The sequence below is a fragment of the Neodiprion pinetum genome, chromosome 2, assembly GCF_021155775.2.
Source record: "Neodiprion pinetum isolate iyNeoPine1 chromosome 2, iyNeoPine1.2, whole genome shotgun sequence".
NCBI classification, from domain to species: Eukaryota; Metazoa; Arthropoda; class Insecta; order Hymenoptera; family Diprionidae; genus Neodiprion; species Neodiprion pinetum.
The window spans coordinates 13,775,639-13,786,653 of NC_060233.1; the positions used below are offsets into that span (position 1 = coordinate 13,775,639).

Here is an 11,015-nt window from a genome sequence, read left to right on the forward strand (position 1 = left end):
TCTCTACCACCAATCTAACTTACAAGCCTATGTCGATGCGATGTGAGCTACCTGGGAATGGCATGCGCGCATGTAATTCATACTTGTACGAAACCGGTCCCAACGTCAGCAACCGTATGTAAAACATAATCCTGAATACACTTATACTGAATAGCTGCTTGTTTAGTATTGCGAAAAATTGAAATTATCAGTTGCGCTCAAGAGAGCGTCGAAGTCGGTTCACCCTTTCCGCTGCATTGGCTCAAGTTAAACTTATTGACAGACACGCAAATTTTACTACTTCCTTCGCTGTAATCCTTCCTATCTAGAGTGTTGTCAAATAAGTGCTTCCGCATAATTCACTTTGCTTATCATATATAACTCATGGCACTGTGAAACATACAATGAACAGATAGTGGTTACATATAAATTTTATATCATGCTGTTGTAATATTGTTATGTAAATATATCTATTACGGGTTACCTGTCTTTTCTCGGTTGATTTTTAAGGAACACTCGTTTGAAGGTATCTTGAAAATAACGGTGCACATATTGCACAAGCTTAAAACGTTGCGGTAGGCGAGATCCGGATAAAGTGGGTCCCTTAAGAAAGGAATAACGTTAGACCAATTTTTACATTACAATTTGTTAGTTTTTGGCTTAAAAATACATTTCAAACCCTTTGGATATTTTTTCAAAGCCCATTCGATTGTACAGTAGGCCCACTATGCCCAGTGGGGTTCACTTCGACCGGATCGCCCCCATATTCTAAGGCCAATGTATTGTTTTAATCTTTTGTAGTGTTCAGATCTTGGCAAAAATGTACGTTGGGCAATTGCTGAGCTTGCAAGCGCGCAAAATCGCCTTCAGGAGCTTCAGTAGAACCTCGAAACTGAAGCAGATTGATAACTGCCAAAACCATAACAAAATACCGAAGATTCTTATCACTGGTAAGTTGATTCGAACCATCGCTTTGTGAAAATAGATAAGGTGCGAATACATGACTTTCGGCATGACGTTTTTTCTATCTACCACTGCGGTGCGTTCAATTGTGGAATTTATATACCAGGTGGATTAGGTCAGCTCGGCAGTGACTGTGCGAAACTCTTGCGCAGCAAGTACGGAAACGAAAACGTGATACTTTCCGACATCATCAAACCGACTGCCGAGGGTCTACGGAATGGGCCTTTTATTTTCGCCGATATACTCGACTTCAAGGGTCTACAAAAAATAATAGTTAATAATCGTATAGACTGGCTAATACATTTCAGCGCGCTTCTCAGCGCCGTTGGTGAGCAGAACGTACCCTTGGCCGTCAGAGTTAACATAGAAGGTTCGAAATTTATTAAATCTGTCCCAACAGAATATTTTTCCAACACAAGCCTGTCAACTTTCTGCTACTCATTACAGTACAACTAGTTGTCATTTCATCTGGACGTTACAATTTTTTGTTCTATATTACAGGAATGCACAACGTCATTGAACTGGCGAGACAGTACAACCTTCGGATATTTGTTCCTTCAACTATTGGCGCCTTCGGACCGGATTCTCCCCGTAATCCGACGCCGAATGTTACAATCCAGCGTCCACGAACCATCTACGGAGTAAGCAAAGTTCACGCAGAACTCCTTGGAGAATATTATCATCACAGGTTTGGCCTTGACTTCCGATGTCTCAGGTTCCCAGGTGTAATTAGCAGCGACCTTCCCAGCGGCGGCACCACGGGTAAATAACATCGCTTCTCCAACAATTAATAATCTGCGCTACTAGTAAATTAGAGAATTTCATTTAGAAGACGTCTTTTTTGAATAACCTGTATAAGCAGTACGCACTATAATTTATCCACATACTAACGGGTATCCATATGCATAATCAAGTGCTCATCTATGATTTACAATAATTCGTTATAAAATACATAATAGTGCTTTTATTCCGTTGTATAGCAGCAGCTTGCCAGTCGTTTTCTCAGCAACTAGACCGCGTACAAGTAAACTTTGCGGTTAAACTCTAATAAGGTATAATGCGTTTGAAATTTGAGTGGAAAATTTGAATAAATATAGGTCAAAGAATCGCATCGCGACGTGATGAATAAGCATCAATTTACAACCCGAAATGCAATTTAATACGGAGATCTCTGATAATCTTTTCAGATTATGCAATATCGGTCTTTCACGAGGGTATGCGTCACGGAAAGTACGAATGTTATCTTGAACCGCATACAAGGATGCCTATGATGTATATCGAGGACTGTCTCAACGCGCTTTTTCAGTTCTTAAATGCACCAAACGAAGCATTAGGCAGACGAGTTTACAATGTGACTGCAATGAGCTTTACCCCGGAAGAACTCTTCACCGAGATGAAGAATTATATCCCTGATTTACAAATCACGTATAAGCCAGACAGTCGGCAGCTCATCGGTAAGTTAGACAGGGAAAAACCGTTCCATGATCAACGGACACATTTCAAAGCTTCATAGGACATGTCTAGGGGCCATTCACTTGGAAATCAGATGAATTATTCCAAATCATTATTTTTTTCCAGGTTTTCGTAGATTTCCAGTTTACCAAGTGATTTTAATTGATTTTCATTGATTTCCGAGCGCTTTAGGCCGATTGTCAGTGATTTTCGCTTCGGACAGAATCAAATGATATCACAAATCATCTAGAACACTCGAGGATCATCGGAAATCCTTTGGTAAACTGAAAAACAACGAAAGCACGTAATAAGATAGAACAAATAGGATGTTAATCAATTAAAATCATCTAGCGTTTACCATAAGATTTATATTTATTTTCGTTCCTTTCAACTCTTGTCACGCGATTTCTTCAGCGCTATCGTGATTTCAAGCTATTTGCAATAATTTCAGCTACCTCCATTTCGTTTCGAATTTGGTTCATTTTGAACAGTTAAATTTATGACTGCCCTGACTGAATTACCCTCGGGACATTTCGATAGAATTGATGCGAAAGCAAACTATTTATGACGAATGCTGCATCATGTTTTAGCCGATGCCTGGCCCCAAGTCTTTGACGACAGCGAGGCACGACGCGATTGGGGATGGAAACACAAATACGGTATGAAGGGTCTCGTTTCTGCCATGATTAGAGACGTAAACGAAAACTTCCTACTTAAAAATACCCAGCAACAAGTCAACAGCTACGTATAACCAATCCAGTACTCAACTTTCGAAGTCGTCCTTAGTGTAACTTCCCTTGCGTTCCAGTCATACAGTGCAACAGCTGCATGAAAAAAGAAACTAGTTGAACACTAGTTGAACTTTTTGGAAAGGTCGTATAATTTTTGAAAGATGTCTATTTATATTTGTTGTAAAAAAAAATAATTATAATATATATATATTAATAAGAAATATCGCTTGATGATTATAATACGGCCGTACTCAGTACAATATCCATGTCATCTGCATCATCCATCACTGGATCAGGTTTTGTTTGTTTCCCTTCGTTCTTTTCACCATTCATTGACTGTCCTGAAAGAGAAGAATAAAGAGGAATAAAAAAATAATTTTTCGGAATTAAACACAATATCTAAGTCAAGCAATTATAAACATGATTTTTCGTCACACACACCTGTTCCAATTGATGAGTTTCCATTTGTCAGTACACTTTGGCTGTCTCTAAAGTAGACGTTTGGATGTACTACCGCGTGTGGTGGTGGGCATTTGTGCACAGCCTCAAAATACTTTCCACAAGCTATTTGGTAATGGCCACTTTCAACATATCCTGCTATATTGTTAATAGCTGAAAGACAAAATAATTTGATTAGGATGCCATCAACCGAAATTGCCTAACTGTAAAGTTCAAGTCAGAATTAAATCCTAGAAGGAAACAGTTACGATACCAGTTGAATTTAGACCATAGCTCAACATTTTTTGCTTGAGAATCTTTATGTCCGTCTCTTTGAATGCGCAACCATGGATTTGTTCAGGGCCAACATTAGACTGGATGATTTTCAGACAACCGTAAGGGGTGTAATTTGTTCGCTTCCCTGCCTTCCCATAGTTGTGTTTTATATTGTATAAGTGGTTCTTCTCAAACTTCTCAGGTTCCATTTTTTTACAAAATTCTTCACGCCAGAAACGAACTGCGTCTTCGTATAACACACCAATTCCTTTGATGAATAGACCATACTGCTGCCGACCTTCATGTTTCAAATGATGTTTCGCCCTCAGTGCGTCGTGCATGAACCTCATACAAAGAGGATACGAGGACTTTGAAAGCTGAGAAAAATGTTTTCCAACTATTTAAGTGCTATCCGTACACCATTTTCATTGTGAATATCTATGTGAATTTATTAATTGAAGGTTACACAGTCAAACACTATATTGGACATATGTAATTATATGTAGGTATGTGCATAAAATATTATTACCGCATCTAAACTTTCAATGGGAACAGCTGCACCATCTGAAATGGTAAAGTCGTCACCAGTATAAGTATTGTGAAGACTGTTCAATAAAGTGAAAAGTCTATCATCTGTATTTAAAATTGGCATTCCACGTTTGGTGTACTAAACAGAAAAATAGTCATACTGTTATTTGTATAATTTTGCTGCGCATAGAATTTCTATATTTTCGTACTTACTGCCAACGCTGAAGCTAACTGCATCCTCAAAACTGTTACAAATACAGATATGAGCTCTTTGTCAGGGATATAAGCAAAGCCGGAGTGGACGTAAACTCTTCTGTTTCTGACTAAATCGGTCACCTTACAAAATGATACCTTATAAAAATCGTGAACCTCTATATAAGTATCTGTGTATCCAACTGTTGATTGAGTGAGGTATTCTTTGATTACTTCTTTTTCATTCTGTGATATCTAGTAAAAAAAATAATTTCAATCAACGGATGTTATTTGAAGCATAGAAAGGAACACAGTAATAGATGGAATAATCAAAACTTCAGAAATAAATACATTAGGGAACTGTCGTCGTACGTTTAAGCTTTGATAAATGAACCTAGGTATGTAATCAGTCCATACTTACAGGCACAAAGTTCATACTACTTATTTTTAAGAATTGCTGCAGACCCTCAGAATTTAAGCTACTGTATCTTAACTTGAACAGTTCAATTTCTCTACTGATGAACCATTTTTTCAACTCATCACTTGAACAGTATGCCAGCTGTAATATGAAGTGGGAAATATGATCCTTTCTTCTAGCTTTCAAATCTGATTCACTGTGAGTACCGCATCCAGTGCCCTGAAGAAGTTTAACGTAGTATGACAAACTATTGTCATCTCTCAATTCGCTCAATACTGTTGATAGACGCTTATCTGACTCTATATCAGTTTGCACATATACAGACTCAACTATCCGCAGAACTGCAACAGACATAATATTTGCCTCAGAATCTAATATTTTGTCTGCGGCGACGAATAGTATTATCATGTCAACCTGAACCTTGACCAAAATACCAACTTCAATATAGCATTGCGTAATACATCTGAGTAATTTGTTCTACGAAGTTATCATCCCATTGAGCCAAATAAATTTATAAGATTCTCAGAATGAGGGTTGCTTTGCTCAAAACTTGATCATTACCTTTTAATCTTTCGAGTGCCAGTTCTTGAAACTCAGCTAAGCTAATATCACCAGAAGGTGGTGTACAATATAATTGTAGATCATGTGGATAGGTTTCCTTAAGACTTGAGACTTCGGGCTTGATGCGTGATATTCTCTTTACATAGTCCATTTTCCACTTAAAACAGGAAACGAGATTCAGAGTATTACGAGCACATAAAATTAAACTTTGAATAGTTGCGATATTACAGTATATGTCAAATACAATATTACAAAACAGTTGCTGCAGACTAAAGTTTCGCGACAGGACTCAAGAGTGTGCAATAGTGTACAATTAACTTTTCCCGCTAAAACTGAATAAGTATAACCTATTCAACATACCAATAAATGTCAACTCAACCTATAGATACAAAGGTAATTCAGCTTGGTATCGTTAATCAACCGCAATCACCTTTCTGAGGTGTAGCAAAAAGTATGTACTCTGTTAGAAAACAAGAATCAATATTTTAAGTATCTGGAATTCAACCGTCGCAGCCGCCAATTTTATTTATTAATTATTAATCGACATTGCCAATCGCCATGCCCCCTACAACTTTGGGTGCGTTCCGAAATTAGTTCTCAGTGCTGCCACTAATCGTTTATCTCTTTTGCGCTGTTGAATTCATGGTTAGCTCTGCCTCTGTCCTAGGAACCTTTAGTGCTGCCAGCTAGTTTCGGAACGCACCCTTACATGTGAACTCGTAAAGATTAGTTTTAAGGGGTTAGGTGGGTTTCAAAATTTCAAAAAATCGAATTTTTTTTTTTTGCTTATCTTATAATTGAATATGTTGAGAATATTCCTTTAAAATTTTAAAACGATCCGAGTCATATTCTAAGAGATATAGCCTTTGGATGTTTCACCCATCAGGCTATAACCAAGCGTGACGCAGGTATATGGAGGTTGTCTGCTGCAAATCAAGAAAAAAAATTAACGTGTAATGAAAATAATGTTGAAGATATGACAGATGTTACCGTGTCAGGTGATGGCACGTGGAAAAAACGTGGGTTTGCATCATTATACGGTGTAAGTACGATTATTGGCTACTATTCTGGAAATCTTCAATCGCGTTTTTCTCGAAACTACATTTTTGAAATCGGTAGTCACGATTTCTCGAAAACTTATGAACCGATCTCTTTCAAATTTTGCACACTTCTTCAAAATAACATTATCTCGTGCTTGAACGAAGGAATTTTTTTTTTCTCTATTCCAAGTAATTTTTCAAGGCCATGAAGGGTGCAAATTTTACTCAAAATAAGTGTTTTTTGTTTTCAACGCCGCCAAAAATGTAATTTTTGTTTTTTTTTTTCCTTCGTCCAAGCACGAGTTTTAAACATCTACTAACGGAAAATTTTTGGTTTATGCATTTCAGATGAATCTGTCATGAGTTATCCTGACTACGCCGAGAAAACCATTTTTTGAGGGGTCATAGCAGACGACGTGTCCACGCCTTAATTTTCAATATTTTTCAATGAAAATTTCACAAACTACTCATAAAATATATATCTTTTATGTGTTAAATTGATGAAATGAAATATTCTGTTGATTAAATAAAAAAAAATTCATAAAAATGTACCTATTTTGAGCTTTTGAAACCCACCTAACCCCTTATGCAGGAAAGAATAGGTAAGAAAAACTATTTTATCGCTACTTTGCCGAAATATATAGGTCGCTTTCCTTTTATATCAACTTTCTGACACAACTCGACACTAACAAGGAACCCTTTATGGGTTGCCCCCTCCGATTTTGATCCAGTTTATGGTATATGTATCCCAACATGTTGATTTCTTAATGTGTTTTATCGATTTGATTGAAACCAACGCTGAATTGTACATAGTTATTCTATTCTGTTTAGCTATTGCTCATCTTTGATAAAAATTATCAACGTTAGCTATTACCACCGATATGTCGAAAACGTATCTTTGTTTGCAGAAATATGCGAAATCTGAGAAACATCAGAAACATGCACTTTAAATACTACTCAAACCACGACTCAACCAATGCAATTTAAAATTTTGAAAAATCTCGAAATGCTTTGACTCCAGAAATTTATTCCAACAAATCCGTGATTTTGAAAACGGGTGAAGCAAGACTGAAGACTATAGCCCAAAATTTGCAAAGAAATTCAAACTATTTGTACAGCAAGTCGATGCATTATTTCATTAGCGTTCTCTACTAGTATGCAGATCTATTCCACCTCTCCGTGGAACACTTTTATTCCAAATTCCAACAAGCCAATCGATAACTCATTCTTCATCAAATTCAGATCCTTTTGTTTTATAAGTTCTAATTACTCTGGAAGTAACGATTTCAACATTCATCAAATATTAGAAACAATTTTTGACGCATGTCAATTTCGCATTCAACATTCTTTTCTTGAATGTTGAAAATGGATCATTAATATCAATTAAAACTCATTTTTCCTTAGATACTAATTCTTTTTCCGACGATCCATTCCCTGCGTAGAGAAGTGAAGTCTGAATATTTTTTGCTCGAATAAATGAGGCTTATTAAAGCCCCTATAATATATGTGACTAACATAGAATACAGCAGTCTGAATATTAATAGGTGACATGATAATATAAATGACCCTTTTGGATTTTTGGTGAAAATTTTCGCGATTTTGAGAAGTGCTTGGAGAAATTCTTTCATGCACTATTCCGACGTAATTTTGCGGGAGAAATCGATTCAGCGTCACCCCAACACGCTGCGATCAACGGATAGAAAGTTACAGCTGAAAAACGAAGAATTTTCATCGTCATTTCCCTGCTGTTGGTCCCACGCTCTTTTCGCTGCGTTTTCTGAGTTCCTGGGCGTCGAATTAGTCAGGAAATGGTCATATGAATCGAATCTGAGACGAAAATTTTCAGCTTTAAAAATGAAGAAAAAAGTAAGGCTAACCCCTTTGCATTTTGGGCGAAAATTTTCGCGATTTTGAAAAGTGCTTCGAAAAATTCTTTCCTGCACTATTCTGACGTAATTTTGCGAGAGGAATCGATTGGGCGCAGTCCCAATGCGCTGCGAGCAACGGATAAAAAGTTACAGCTGAAAAACGAAGAATTTTCATCGTCATTTTTCTGCTGTTGGTCCCACGCTCTTTTCGCTGCGTTTTCTGAGTTCCTGGGCGTCGAATTAGTCAGGAAATGGTCATATGAATCGAATCTGAGACCAAAAATTTTCAGCTTTAAAAATGAAGAAAAAAGTAAGGCTAACCCCTTTGCATTTTGGGCGAAAATTTTCGCGATTTTGAAAAGTGCTTCGAAAAATTCTTTCATGCACTATTCTGACGTAATTTTGCGAGAGGAATCGATTGGGCGCAGTCCCAATGCGCTGCGAGCAACGGATAAAAAGTTACAGCTGAAAAACGAAGAATTTTCATCGTCATTTCTCTGCTGTTGGTCCTACGCTCTTTTCGCTGCGTTTTCTGAGTTCCTGGGGATCCAATTAGTCGGGAAATGGTCATATGAATCGAATCTGAGACCAAAAATTTTCAGCTTTAAAAATGAAGAAAAAAGTAAGGCTAACCCCTTTGCATTTTGGGCGAAAATTTTCGCGATTTTGAAAAGTGCTTCGAAAAATTCTTTCATGCACTATTCTGACGTAATTTTGCGAGAGGAATCGATTGGGCGCAGTCCCAATGCGCTGCGAGCAACGGATAAAAAGTTACAGCTGAAAAACGAAGAATTTTCATCGTCATTTTTCTGCTGTTGGTCCCACGCTCTTTTCGCTGCGTTTTCTGAGTTCCTGGGCGTCGAATTAGTCAGGAAATGGTCATATGAATCGAATCTGAGACCAAAAATTTTCAGCTTTAAAAATGAAGAAAAAAGTAAGGCTAACCCCTTTGCATTTTGGGCGAAAATTTTCGCGATTTTGAAAACTGCTTCGAAAAATTCTTTCATGCACTATTCTGACGTAATTTTGCGAGAGGAATCGATTGGGCGCAGTCCCAATGCGCTGCGAGCAACGGATAAAAAGTTACAGCTGAAAAACGAAGAATTTTCATCGTCATTTCTCTGCTGTTGGTCCTACGCTCTTTTCGCTGCGTTTTCTGAGTTCCTGGGGATCCAATTAGTCGGGAAATGGTCATATGAATCGAATCTGAGACCAAAAATTTTCAGCTTTAAAAATGAAGAAAAAAGTAAGGCTAACCCCTTTGCATTTTGGGCGAAAATTTTCGCGATTTTGAAAAGTGCTTCGAAAAATTCTTTCATGCACTATTCTGACGTAATTTTGCGAGAGGAATCGATTGGGCGCAGTCCCAATGCGCTGCGAGCAACGGATAAAAAGTTACAGCTGAAAAACGAAGAATTTTCATCGTCATTTCTCTGCTGTTGGTCCTACGCTCTTTTCGCTGCGTTTTCTGAGTTCCTGGGGATCCAATTAGTCGGGAAATGGTCATATGAATCGAATCTGAGACCAAAAATTTTCAGCTTTAAAAATGAAGAAAAAAGTAAGGCTAACCCCTTTGCATTTTGGGCGAAAATTTTCGCGATTTTGAAAACTGCTTCGAAAAATTCTTTCATGCACTATTCTGACGTAATTTTGCGAGAGGAATCGATTGGGCGCAGTCCCAATGCGCTGCGAGCAACGGATAAAAAGTTACAGCTGAAAAACGAAGAATTTTCATCGTCATTTCTCTGCTGTTGGTCCTACGCTCTTTTCGCTGCGTTTTCTGAGTTCCTGGGGATCCAATTAGTCGGGAAATGGTCATATGAATCGAATCTGAGACCAAAAATTTTCAGCTTTAAAAATGAAGAAAAAAGTAAGGCTAACCTTTTTGCGTTTTGGGCGAAAATTTTCGCGATTTTGAAAAGTGCTTCGAAAAATTCTTTCATGCATTATTCTGACGTAATTTTGCGAGAGGAATCGATTGGGCGCAGTCCCAATGCGCTGCGAGCAACGGATAAAAAGTTACAGCTGAAAAACGAAGAATTTTCATCGTCATTTTTCTGCTGTTGGTCCCACGCTCTTTTCGCTGCGTTTTCTGAGTTCCTGGGCGTCGAATTAGTCAGGAAATGGTCATATGAATCGAATCTGAGACCAAAAATTTTCAGCTTTAAAAATGAAGAAAAAAGTAAGGCTAACCCCTTTGCATTTTGGGCGAAAATTTTCGCGATTTTGAAAAGTGCTTCGAAAAATTCTTTCATGCACTATTCTGACGTAATTTTGCGAGAGGAATCGATTGGGCGCAGTCCCAATGCGCTGCGAGCAACGGATAAAAAGTTACAGCTGAAAAACGAAGAATTTTCATCGTCATTTCTCTGCTGTTGGTCCTACGCTCTTTTCGCTGCGTTTTCTGAGTTCCTGGGGATCCAATTAGTCGGGAAATGGTCATATGAATCGAATCTGAGACCAAAAATTTTCAGCTTTAAAAATGAAGAAAAAAGTAAGGCTAACCCCTTTGCATTTTGGGCGAAAATTTTCGCGATTTTGAAAAGTGCTTCGAAAAATTCTTTCATGC

General features: G+C 37.8%; 2 protein-coding genes across 4 annotated transcripts; one reads left to right on the forward strand and one right to left on the reverse strand.

The window, feature by feature from the left end:
- The first annotated feature begins 184 nt into the window (after positions 1–184).
- Tdh (L-threonine dehydrogenase) lies at positions 185–3,346 on the forward strand. 3 transcript variants are annotated; one of them, XM_046610273.1, is made up of 6 exons: positions 185–599; positions 781–929; positions 1,049–1,312; positions 1,444–1,704; positions 2,130–2,396; positions 2,985–3,346. In XM_046610273.1, the coding sequence occupies exons 2-6, from the start codon at positions 800–802 to the stop codon at positions 3,143–3,145; spliced, it is 1,083 nt and encodes a 360-aa protein (XP_046466229.1). In that variant the 5' UTR covers positions 185–599; positions 781–799; the 3' UTR covers positions 3,146–3,346. The 3 variants fall into 3 exon arrangements, with proteins under 3 accessions (XP_046466229.1, XP_046466228.1, XP_046466230.1); XM_046610272.1 differs by having other exon boundaries at positions 185–505; XM_046610274.2 differs by having other exon boundaries at positions 272–290.
- Positions 3,272–6,091, reverse strand: LOC124211322 (DNA primase large subunit). Its single transcript, XM_046610275.2, has 8 exons — positions 5,899–6,091; positions 5,539–5,695; positions 4,981–5,318; positions 4,581–4,814; positions 4,369–4,506; positions 3,838–4,216; positions 3,567–3,737; positions 3,272–3,466 (listed from the first exon to the last, which is right to left on the reverse strand). The coding sequence occupies exons 2-8, from the start codon at positions 5,687–5,689 to the stop codon at positions 3,360–3,362; spliced, it is 1,518 nt and encodes a 505-aa protein (XP_046466231.1). The 5' UTR covers positions 5,690–5,695; positions 5,899–6,091; the 3' UTR covers positions 3,272–3,359.
- Positions 6,092–11,015: the final 4,924 nt, after the last annotated feature.